The sequence below is a fragment of the Lutjanus erythropterus genome, chromosome 16 (assembly GCF_056507025.1).
Source record: "Lutjanus erythropterus isolate fLutEry1 chromosome 16, fLutEry1.hap2, whole genome shotgun sequence".
Taxonomy (NCBI): domain Eukaryota; kingdom Metazoa; phylum Chordata; class Actinopteri; order Lutjaniformes; family Lutjanidae; genus Lutjanus; species Lutjanus erythropterus.
Genome location: NC_139332.1, coordinates 13,959,240 through 13,972,196, shown reverse-complemented (window position 1 = coordinate 13,972,196; position 12,957 = coordinate 13,959,240). Strand labels below are relative to the sequence as shown.

The window sequence follows — 12,957 nt, the reverse complement described above, 5'->3', positions numbered from 1 at the left end:
ATTTTGAGAATAGTGTAATTATGTGTTATTATCCAGCTCCATCTGACACACTTTTGTCATTTTAATTAAAGGTAATTGCAAGTCATTAGCAGGCTATAATTAAAAAGGGCTCCCTCGGGGATTACAACTAAGGAAGTTCAAGAGTTAATAGATACTGTAAGTGCAAAGCAGGAAATGTGCCAACAATTACTTTCTTCTATACAGGCATATAATCTAACAAAATTTATTACAATCACCAATCAGCTCTCCTTTGCATATGCCTCAATTTATCTCCCCAGCTATCAAGCTATAAATCTGCCTTTAAGCTATTTTACCCTTTTTGCATGCTAACCCTGTGTGAGACACTTTATATTACAATAAACATGGGTTCACCCTACAGTACATTTGACCATTCAGGCTAATAATCAAGGATAAATATTTGTGTTTGAAGTCTGTTAGAGCTTCAAACACATTTCTGCAGATAGTGTTTTTTTTTTTATTCAGAAATTTTAACATTATGGTTATTGAGTACAATAGTGTGACAGAATTCAGTTTCTTTTGCTGCCTAATGGAAAAGTAGTCTAATTACTTATGCCTTTGAGTCGTATTTGTGCATTTTTCATTTCTTTTTCATTTTTCAGAGCAAAAGAGGGGGGTTACAGGTCTGTGGTAGGGTTCTTCTATCCAGTAGTAACCCTGTGGTAGGGCTATAGATACTGTATAAATACATGTTGACCCTGTCACAGCAAGCACAAGGATTGTCTGAACAATGTAATGTCAAGTAAAGCAGATTCAGCCAACACATTTACATGAATGTCAAATAGCTTTTTGGGTATAATAATTACTGGCAATTTGCTGCATGGTCAGTGAATAGATTAGCTTAATAAAATCTAATTTCATTGGTTACCTAATGAAAAAATAGCTGAACTATGCTTCACTTTATAGTCATATTCATGCATTTTTGCAAGCAGAGCAAAAAAGAAGCCGGTAGTAGAGTTTCTGTAAGTTAGTAGTACCCCTATAGTTGTGGTACAGGTTTACTTTAAAGGTCAACTTTATTGTCACAGATACAATTATACAGAGTACAAAGTACAGTGAGATTCAGCATCTGCATTTAACCCATCCTGGAATTAGAAGCAGCTGGCAGCAGCTGTCCACCACTGGGGGACCAACTCCAGTTCTGAGACCAGGGCACTGGTCAGGAGTACTGACTGGAGAATTGAAACAAACATACTTGAGTTTTGATGGTGTGGGAAACAAACCTAGATTCCCACACCATCCTAGAAAAGACAAGGGTTGTATGAACCATGTAAAGTCCAAAGCCGATTGCTGACACATTAATATGTTTGATAAATGGCTCTTTTGGGCATAATAATTACTCTAAGAAGATATAGCTTCCAAGACATTAGAGACAAATTGGTCATTTTGTTGAGAGTCTAACACAGTGGACAGTATGGACGATAAGGTATAATAGGAGTTAGTTTGTTTAGTAGCCTAATTAAAGAAAATAGTAATTTTGACTTATTTATATTCACATATTCATGCATTCTCTTAGCAAAGCCAAGCAGTGTCTGATCCATGTAAACCACTATGATACAACAAAGCAAAGCAGTGGAAACTTCACATGAAACTAACTGATATTTCACTCTGACTTCTTTATTTTCATTTTTTGATATAATAAAATAAGATGCCATTTGTTAACAAAAGCAAAACAATAGGGTTTGACAAGCAAAGTGTTATAATACTATGCATTATTCATTAACCATCAAGTTTCCCCTCCTTGTCTCTCCTCTTTCTTTCCTTCCTTTTCACTCTCTTTCAGGACATGGGTCCTGCCAGCATGCCCTCTGTGCCCCTCATGGTGGGCTGCGGGGTCTCCTGCACCGCTCTGCTCATCCTGCTGCTAATCTACGCTGCCTTCTGGAGGTACATGTAACTGTGAATGCATTCTTTATGGTGTCGTGCCTGACCCTGTACTCACAAATCCCCTGTGCAGACAGTACAGTGGTGATTTTTATCACTATTCACCGATACATAAAGTGCATCGTGTGTGCATCCTCTGCTGTGCCAAAACTACAACGAGGCCTAATAAGGAACAAATGGTTCAACTACAGCAGGGGGTGGTGATTAGATTTTGGTAACAAACACACATGACAGATGGCAAAATCAAGCTAATGATTCTGCAGTGTCCAAAAAGATGCTGTTCAGTCCATCAGTCTGTCAATAACACTTATCTCACGTCTGTCACTCTGTCTCTCTCGTCCTCTGCTCTGTAGGTACATACGTTCGGAGAGATCCATCATCTTGGTGAATTTTTGCCTCTCCATCTTGGCCTCCAATTTATTGATTTTGGTGGGACAATCTCAAACGCTTAGCAAGGTAAGGTGCTGCACAAAGATAAAACCAACACTGCGAGAGAACCCAGTTGATACATGTATGATTCCAGTGACAGTGCACTCGGCCAAGCATTTTATAATGCTTAGAAACAAAACTGTCAAATAAAAAGTCTCAGACAGGGTTCACGGAGTGGAGTTCTCAAAGTGGCAGGCAGACAGTTTTGGCACACAGCACTCTGTGTACTCTGACTAAGCAAGACTGCACACTGTGTGGTGGTCAGTATCGATCAAAATGAGGAATACAGCAGAGCCAGGTTGAACTCTTAGTCTTCCAAACAATATGCGTTTTATCTGACTCCCTTTTTCCCTTCATCCTCTTTATTTTGCGGAGGTTTCATTTTACTCTGCTGAATAGCCCTAAAAGATGATTCATTATGACACCTCTCACAAAACTACCTTTTTTACTTTTCTGTAAGACGTCTCCAATGGTTTTATCTCTCTTACTTTCTTCTCTCTGCAGGGCCTCTGTACCGTGACTGCTGCCTTCCTGCATTTCTTCTTCCTGGCGTCCTTCTGCTGGGTGCTGACAGAGGCGTGGCAGTCCTACCTGGCCGTCATCGGCAAAATGAGGTCACGACTCATTCGCAAGCGTTTCCTGTGCCTCGGCTGGGGTGAGCTCCCATGATATCACACAGTATTACACGCAGACAACCGCTGTGTGAAGTTTTTTGTTTTTATTCAGTTTTAGTTTTAAGGTCATACCAGAAAGAGTCGCAGTAAAATTTCCGTGTATCTTTGTGAAATACTTTCTTCTAGAGGCTCGGAGGGACTTCTCACAAGGATGGATGATGAACTACTGTAGCTGGCTAGCTTACCACTAAAACTCACAAGTCATTCAGGACATGCTAGAGCTAGTCAGGGATTCTTTATATTTTCTCTGCCATCCCTGCCTCTTGGCATGTTGTTGTCAGGATTATACTTTTGATAAATAGTTTTTACTGAACAGCAAAAAAAAGCTCTCAGAGCTTGCTAACTGTTAGCAGCTGGCTTGGCTCTCTGTTCCCTCAGAAGTCAGCACTATGACCACAGGTTGCTATTGATTAAAGGCATGAATTTGTAGGTCAAAGGTCACCTAAAATAAACTACTGGTGGAGCTTTGACTCCAGCGGGTGATCAAAATGTAATGAATCGATTTTTTGACATAATTTAGCTGTTTTAAATGCCGCTGTGATTAAGTTTTAGTCACATTTTAGTCTTATTATTGTTAATCTTAGTTTAGTTTGCCAACAAGTTTGTCTCATTCATGGCATATATTTTAATTTGTCTTTAATCTGTCTTTGAACATAACTTTTAATATTTTAACATCATACAGTTAGCTTAGATCAAGCTGATAAGTGGAAATAAAACAGACTTACTTGCCTCTATAATTACAGTGGTCATTGGCAAATTCTGGCTGTTGGAACAGAGCCAGTCCCTCTGTGTTGTTTTTGTCCATTTGACATTATCGTCACTTAGTGTGCTCTCTGCTGCAGGGCAGAGGCTGTAGGCTGTTCACCAGCTGACTCACTTAAGCGCTGCCTGGAATTAACCTGAGATGAGCAGCTAAAACAATAGCATTAACACAGAAATATTCCTTTAACTAACATCTAGGCGATTTAGATGGTTAAAAGCCGACATTACTCCTGCACTCATCCCTGTCAGTGGTCCATAAAGTCAAAGGATAGCCAACTGAATGTGTCATTAGCATTACATCTGCAGCACACAAGCAGTATGCATATGCATTGATATATGGTGCTGTGCTAATCTATATGTTTATATGATAAATTCCAGCTGTTTTGTTGCTGCTTCTTGTCTGATTTTCAGATACATTGAGTCCATGCAGTTACTTTTCCTTCATAGAGTGCTGCAGGAATGAGACCTAAAATGTAGACATGAGTTAGCATATTAGCTCTTCCAGTTCCCTCGTCTAGAAGTTAATGGGCTTTTTGTTGTTTGCCTGAAAGGTCTGTTGTTAACACAAGCTTAAGAAGATTTTACGTTTTGTTCTACGACATGGAACGGCAGCACATACCCGACTCACTGTATTTTCCTGGAGGCAACCAGAGCGGTGTTAAAGTCTGTTAGGCCTACAAAAATATATCATCCAAGCAGCAAACACATATTACTTTATTACTCTATATGTACATCTGTCACATTATTGAATGAAATCAGAGTTTTCTTTCTCAAAGGTTACATTTTATTTCATTTTACTCTTGTTCTCATCTTAAGAAAGACTTTCAGTGTCTATTTTGGCAAAATGAAAACCATGACTCTACATCCCTGTGCATGCAAAATGAACATGAGCATGCTGAGTGCACACACACAATGACTTCATTAATTTTGTCTGGCTACAACCTTCATAAGCATCACCATCTACTGTTAAGTACTTGGTAGTATATATTGCTGATGTTTTGTTTTTTTTTCCAGAGATTACATGTCAGTAAATCATTTGTGCCAAAACATTGTGTGTTAATGGGTTTTTCTGTATTTCTGCATTATGAAAGAGACCATTCAGTATCACAGTGGCAATCACTATAACTCTCAGCTGCTAATGTAAGTTTCTGCTGTTGCTGTTACTGGAAGTATAAACCGTCCTCCTGTGCCAGAGGATTTTCAGCATAGCAAATGAAGGCGCGTGAATCATGAATTGGATGCTGATTGAACCACTGTTGTGTGACATGAGTCGGTGATGGAGAGCAGAAACACAGGCATTTTCTACATGAAAATGTAACAGATTATTATGTCGTAGTGTTGAAATTGTTGGCTGCATTATGCTTAATAACCTAATAATCATTTGCTCTTTTCTCATTTATCTCCCATTTTTCCACCCTGCGTACTATTATTTGCTGCTTCAAGGTCTCGACAGACATTAATTACAGATTCCAATGTAATCCTAATACATCCGAATCAAGACATTCATTTTTATTTGCACAAACACTCACAAAGTGTGTCATAGTAGACATTCAGAGTGAATGTAATCTTACTCCTTTGTGCTATTCAGCTGTACATTATCATGTCTGTTGCATTCACCCTCCATGTCACTCTGTTATGTTGCCCTGTCAATGTACCTGATGCACAAGGAATACAGGATGTTAGAGGATAATCAAAATGTATGATAACATCTGCAGAACACTGGCGAGATGCTCAGAGATGGCCCTGGAAATAACAACCACACGCACACACTTAGAAATAAAGGTGCTAACTAGAACCATAAAGGGTTCTTTAGCTTGTTCCCAGGGGAGAACCCTTTTTGCTTCTTGGCAGAACCTTTTTTAAGGATTCCACTTTGAAACCTATCAGAGTTCTACCCAGAATCCAGCATAAATGGTTGTACTTTCAACAATCTGTGAAAAGTTTCACTCAGAACCCTCTATGAGGACATCTGTGGTGTAATGGCTCCACCCAGAACCCTTCAACAGAATTAGTTCTTGTTCTTCTACTTTCTGCTGTTTTTTTTATTCCAGCTTTTAGGGTTCTTGAACCAGCATGTGCCAGTTTCATGTGGCCCTTTTCCACCAAATTAGCGCTGGTTCTTGCACCAGATCCTTAGAACATTGTGTTGCCCCCAGTTTGAGTGGAACCATTGTAATCAAGAATGTCACCAACAGTGGGTGTTGCAGGATGTACGACAACCTACAGAACATGGCCACTTTGGTTCCAAAAGAAAAACTGCTGCTTTTATGTTCTAGTCAGGAATCAACATTTATGGTTTCGAACCAGTTTATTTTTGGTGGAAATGAACTGGAGCAGGGCGGGTTCCATGTTGGTGGAAAAGGCTTATCCGGAGGTTCTATCAAGAACGTTTCTACCTTCTAAGGGTGCTAACAAGAACTCACCCAGGGGGTTCTGCTTAGAACCTCTTATATTATGGTACAAGGAAGCTTTGATGTAAGGATTTTAACAATCCTTGAAGAACCATTTTCTTTGGATGACAAAAGTTATGAATGGAAAAAGAAACCTTGACAAACCCTTTCTTCAAAAAAGAAGCAGTTTGTTCTGGGCAGAACCTCAGCCCTTTAGGAAGAGCCCTTTTGGAACCCATATTTCTACGAGTGAACACACAGACACACACACACACACACACAGTCTGTTCATTTCACTTGATATTGATCCGACCAGTCTAATCTACAAAGTCACTGATGCCCTCACCTGATACAGAGAAGCCACAATGTATAGATTGTTGTACAGTCTCAGATAGAGAGACAGAGACACAGTGTGTGTGTCTGCATGTGTGTGTGTGTATGTGTGTGAGTGAGTGTGTGTGTGTGTGTGTGTCTGTGCGAGTGTACTGGAAGATATAGAATTATCCAATACACTTCCAGATGCACATGAAATGCTCGAAACAGTCGAGCAGAGTGGAGGGGATCAAACAGCTTATCCTCCTTGCGTCCATTCTGCAATTTTCTTACCAAATTATGTGATTGAAATCAGTTGCCATGGAAACAGGGGATATGGGGTGTGATCTGGATCTGTGTTAGATTAGCAGCAGAGTGTGCATGCCTAACTTATAGGTGTGTGTTTAACACATCATATATGAGTAAATGCTGTATTGATGTTGTTGTCTAATTGAAACTTTGTGCGTGGTGCTGGTTAGTGGACCAGCCTGGCTCCCCACCATCTTATTTGTTCATGTTAATGTGACTTTTTCTAATTGCTTTTCATTTGCAGCCATAATCACAGCTTTGTTAATTACATGAATATTTCAGAGCCAAGCTCATTACGGGCCCAGCATATTTCCTTCTTTTTCTGGCATGCGCTCTGTGACACTCTGTCTCACTCTCTTTCCCTCTCACTTACACAAACACACTTGCAGACACACACAAATTGCTTGATTTCGCTAATTAATGCGTGACATATTGACCACTCTAAGCTATACCTCACATTTTTGCAAACTCTTTTTTTTCTAGTCTGTGTTGCTGACACAAACCCACACACAGCCATACTGCAGACATGTTAAAGGAGAAATATATAATATTTTCACTGTACTAAATCATGAAATGTCCGTGATACAGAGTCCTGCATGGGTCCAGCTGACCAACCTACACCCACACACACCTGCAAAGTTGAGAACCGGAGCCGTCCCATTACTCGCAGTTATATCCATATCAAATCCAGATCCACCCAAAACCTTTAACATAAGTCCTGAAACCAAACCGGCTAAACACAAACACATAGTCACTGACTTGCATTCTCAGTCGGAGCAGCAGCTGTGCGCTTGTCGCTGTTGATGTGTTTTCTCAGCGATAACATGCCAAGCTTGAGGCCATCAACAGCTAATACTTTTTGGCACTTTTTACAAGCTACTGATAGCGTTAATCTCACAGTATGATCACACAAAATGACTCCCAAACATCAGACTTGGCCTTCAACAATTTATTGTCCACTATTTGGTGTTCTCCACTGGCTGTTTTTGCCTTCATGCCTTCAATTTTAGGCGTGAGCTTGGTCGCTTGGTAGTGACGTATTATGTTTTACTTGCTTTGTGCTCATGTAGGTTCAGTGTCCCTGCAGCCTGCAGCCTATTTAATGTACTCTCTATAGCTGCAACTCACTATTTGGACTGCAGTACTCGCTTTTGAACACTGTGGTCTTCCATATTGCTCCTTCGCAAAGTGAATGCTAAATCAGAGCTTCCATGTCTGCAGCGAACTGGGATCTAAGCCCAGTTTTCATGCCTGCAGTGAGGCCTTTGTGTCAGGGAGCACTCAGGCTTACCTACAGAGCACTCCAGTCAGTTTCAATCACATAAAGTATGCACATGTTCCCTGCCGTTGCTTGGCTGCTTAGCATTCGAATGGGAAGAGACGTATAGAGTTGTTCACACTGGAGAATCCTACTGAGCCGACATGCTTCATCGTCACCATTAAGGTTTCCTTTTATCCTTTGTCTCACCCTTTTGATCCTTTTCTCCGTGTTTGTGTCTGCAGGTCTTCCAGCTCTAGTTGTAGCAGTGTCGGTGGGTTTCACCAGAGCAAGAGGTTACGGCACGGCCAGCTAGTAAGTACCAACCTTACTGATGATGTCTCCATTTGGACATCATTACTTAATCATCAGCTTTTACCTCTGATTTGTGTTTGGATGGGCTGCAGGCACTATCCATTGTTCTTGCTGCTTACCTTTCAAAGTTTTCCCTTGGCTGTTGGAAATAGTCTATCTTCCCCTTTTCCCTGTAGGCTCCAAGCTACAGTCTATTTCATAAAAGTGTATTTTCATAGAATTTTATTTATAACTTACCAGAGGTGGTCATTGATTCATTCAGTGGGGGCTCTGCTATAAACAGCTGAATATATAAACTCTGAATCTATTTTTCACATTATTTGTATCACCAAAACAGCCAGTTCTTCCTACGTCCATCCATCCATCCTATTTCTATAACTGCTTATTCCTATTCTGTGTCACAGTGGGACTGAAGCCTGTCCCAGCACACACTTAAAATGCAGAACACATCTTAGTTGCTTGTTTAATGGGCACAAGACTGTGTTGCTGATGCCAGTTAGAGCAGGGGTTGTCAAGACTCGATTAAAAACACATGAAAGCCTTTAAAACTAGGTTTTAAGATCGGAAGTATTGCCCTGTAACTCTGAATATTCATGACCAAATGAGCAACAAAGGGAAAATCTTGAATCTCTCATGTGAAATAACCAAAACTATTCTAACTTCTAACATAAAAATGTTGCCTTTACATGTGGCTCCATTACTCGAGTGATTGAGGTGATTATCCACCTTACATGCTCTGAAAAGGCACTTTTAGCAAATTCTTATCTCCAAATGACCTTTTAACAGCCGTGTGCCATGTGTAAAGCTTTGTGTAAAGCATTTTAGCAGAACCTTTAACAGAGTGTCTATTCAGCTATTTACACCAGACTAGTTTAGCTGTAAAGAGCGACAAATTCTCTACAGGTTGCAGTGGATGAATGGGTTAAACACAAAACTCTCCTGTGGTAATTATTTACTATTTTGTAATGACTGTTTTTCAGTTCTAGCAGTTTTGTTAGGTTTAGGCAGCAGAACTATGTGGTTACATTTAAGAAACAAAACTACTTGGTTAAATGGTCATGTTAGGCTATATACACCCAAGTGTAAATAGCTATATTCACTTTTCCACCACGGGTGCAAATAACCACATTAGCTATTTACACCCCGCAAACAAATAGCATTGTTGGCTAGGCACACCTGGTTGCTTGTCTCTGCCATGCAAGGCTGTATGCACTTGAGTGTAAATAGCCTCGTTGCCTATTCCACCTCAGGTGCAAATAGCATCTGCACTATTGACCCCCCAGGTGCAAAAAGCCACATTGGCACTTCCACCCTGGGTGTAAATAGTCAGACTGTCTATTCCACCCCAGGTGCAAATAGCATCTCCTAACATTTAAATAGCACTATTGGCAATTACTGTCATGCTCCGTTATCCAGTCAGTGGTGTAACTGATTAAATGAAAACTCCTCTCAGATAAAATTTGTTAGTAAATTTGTTCCCTCTTACTTTACTTATCATCTCATTAATAGGAGGACTTCATTGCAGCTTTTAGGCCGTGTGTTTTTCATCTTCCTTCTTATTGAGCTGCAATTAAGACAACAGAAGAGTCTGAGTATGCTCTGATGACATCACTGGAGGACACATCTAAACTCATTAAGTCTCAATAGTTTTTACACCAAATGAAATGTCGAAAGATCGTTTACAGTTTGAGGATATGTTTTAGGTAATGTAGATAATAAATTTGCTCAACACTGAGGGCGATATTTACAGAAACAGACACTTAGACACTCACAGAAATGACTGCTTTATCCCCCACTCAGGAAACGCAAGTAAATGTGAGCCTTAATTGGTTGTGTACTTGTTGTGGTTAAGTACTTGGCACTCACAGCAAGTGAAATGTGAGACCTGAATGTGGTGAAGTGATATTTTACACGCCAGTAATTCTGTGATTTTGTGCTTAAAACGCGTCTCTGTTTTTCTTTTTCCTTTAGTTGCTGGTTGTCCTTGGAGGGCGGTCTGCTCTACGCTTTTGTTGGGCCTGCTGCTGTCATTGTATTGGTGAGTCTGTCCGGCACGCTCTCCCCTCGCTCCCTCTCTCACCGGTCACGTTGCATAATTCTGCAAATATTTTGCTAAGTTCGCCTCCGAGCTGCGAGCTTTAAAGCAGCTGCAGCTGACCTCTGAGGATTTCCCTCTTCCCCTCACATGTGAGCACAAACACCCGGGGTGTCCACGACAAAATGATGAGATGAGCACTTTGATCCTTGAGTTTAAAATGTCAGCCCAGAAAAACTCAAATATATTCCAGCAGACAAGAGCAACACATGCCTGGACTGAACTCCAGCCCAGCAGCCAAATATCGCACTATAATGTGTACTTTGAAAGTATGAGTCACTGTGATTTTTTTTCCCCAGACAAACAACAGTGTGCACCACACTGTAAAAATAAACTATTAGTTTTAATGGGCTGTCTTAAAATAAACTTTTCTAGTCAAATAAACTTGATATTAATTCAGTCGTACTTGAGAAAACATGTTCAGAAAGCTTAAGATATTAAGTTGAAGCAATAACTCTTCAGTCACACTGACGAACCTTACAAATAAATTTGATTCAATTTTTTCCTATTATTTCCTCACTTTAAACAGTCAGGTCTTTTTTTACACGAAGAATCTACAGCTGCTCCTGTTAGAGCTAATTTGTTGCAGCACTGGCACAAACACAATGTGAGACTGTTCCCAGTGAATTTATTTCATTTAAAGTGTAAGTGTTGTCTTGTTGTTAAAGTGCATTAGAGACTCACAGCAAGTTTCCAACATACGTCTTGAAAGCATAAAAAATAAGTTTTCCAGGAGAGTTTTAATTCTCAAAAAGTGCATGCTGGGATGTCTGCTAATATACAGATCATGTTTTTTTAGAAACATAATTAAATGAGCTGATTGAACTCTGTGTGGTGCAGTCATTCAACTCATCATTTCAGGTTAAAAGACTTAAAATCAAAAATACTAACACAACTAATATTTGTGTGAAGTTATTGACAAAATTCCTGTATGTTCTTTTTACAGCGCATTATCATAAAAAGTGGTCTGTGGTTGTGTTTGCCAATTGCTATAAAACAGATGTGCAAACATATATAGCTCTATATTGTCCTACAGCAAAACTGAGTGCACTGATTGCATCTCAGTGGTGTTTTAATCATCTGTTGTTGTGTTCTGCTGTATGTGGCTTTTTCTAGGATTAGCTAATTTCTCCTAAATGAATCCCTGGGTGGATATTTGCACCACTAAGCTTAATAAGTCTGGATGGGGGACTAAACTTTAGTTTGGTAATTGCCGCTGCTGTTGTTGCTGTGTTTTTGTGTCTACTCATGCGATCCTTGTTGCTTGCACACTTACTGCATAGTACATGTCAGAAAGGAGGCATGGATCAGACAGCGTCACAGGTGTGCAAAGTGATATGCATGTTTTTGAAGTCGATTCCTGGCAAGAGAGTGACAGCTTGACAGTTTCTTAAAGCTGCAGTTTGGTGCACAAGGGAATACGGGATTACATGCTGAATATTCATGATTATGATAATGTAGTGGCTTCAAATACTACTTTTATTAAAGGTTAGGTAGTCAGAAAACAGTGAAGTTGGTGCTTTATCTATAACCCCAATTCCAAAAATGTTGGGACGTTGTGTAAAACATAAATAAAAAAACTCTATGACCTATATTCAATTTAATATGGCACAAAAACAAGATATTTAATGTTCACTTTCCAAAAAAGTTGGGAGAAGGCTAAGTTTACCACTGTGATACATCACCTTTTCTTATAAGAGCAGTCAGTAAGCATTCAGGAATTGAGGACCCTTATTGTTAAAGTTTTGAAAGTGAAATTCTTTCCCATTCTTACAACTTAAAATGCTCAATAGTCTGGGGTCTATCTTGTATTTTGAACAGGAAAAGGACATTGTATGGATGGCAGCATGTGTTGCTCCAAATCCTGTATGTACCTTCCAGCATCAATGATGCCTTCACAGATGTGACCGTTAGCACTGCCATGGGCACTAACACACCTCTGTACCATCACAGCTGCTGGCTTTTTGAAGTTTGTCCTCGTAACAGTCAAGACATTTCTGAAAACAATCTGAAATGTGGACTTATCAGGTCACAGCGTACTTTTATTCTTTGCGTCAGATATCTGCAGCATTTCTGGATGTTGTTGATATTGGCTTTTGCTTTGCATGGTAGAGTCTTAACTTTTTATTTACATCACATTTTACATGTCCCATGTTCCTTTTTGGAATGGGGGTTGAGCATAAATGTACAATAGTAAAACTCACATTACAATAAAATAAAGGTTAGGCATTTTGGGTGTATGCATATATAAGACCTCAAAGGTCACAGCCGTCATGTAAAATCAAAGGACAGTTATCCTCAAAGGGTGTGTGTCAGTGTCTGTCTGGTGTTTCTTGGTCCATTTCCAATTTTCCACCCTTTCTACCTCCACAATGTCGATGCACACTCCACACCCCAGCTGCTATGTAATGGTCCCCGGCCCCCTGGTGTTGTTGCAGAGGCCCCACTCTAACAAACAGCTGTAATGAGAGTGGGACGTCGGGCAGAGAAACACAGACCTTCCCACAGGAC

General features: G+C 40.0%; 1 protein-coding gene across 2 annotated transcripts in view; it reads left to right on the top strand.

The window, feature by feature from the left end:
• adgrb2 (adhesion G protein-coupled receptor B2) overlaps positions 1–12,957 on the top strand; it is a 211,633-nt gene that overhangs the window by 145,700 nt on the left and 52,976 nt on the right. For both annotated transcript variants that reach the window (XM_084738328.1, XM_084738327.1), the window contains exons 17-21: positions 1,802–1,905; positions 2,256–2,358; positions 2,836–2,986; positions 8,282–8,351; positions 10,323–10,389. In XM_084738328.1, coding sequence (XP_084594454.1) covers positions 1,802–1,905; positions 2,256–2,358; positions 2,836–2,986; positions 8,282–8,351; positions 10,323–10,389 — 495 coding nt within the window. The remainder of the gene's footprint in view (positions 1–1,801; positions 1,906–2,255; positions 2,359–2,835; positions 2,987–8,281; positions 8,352–10,322; positions 10,390–12,957) is intronic.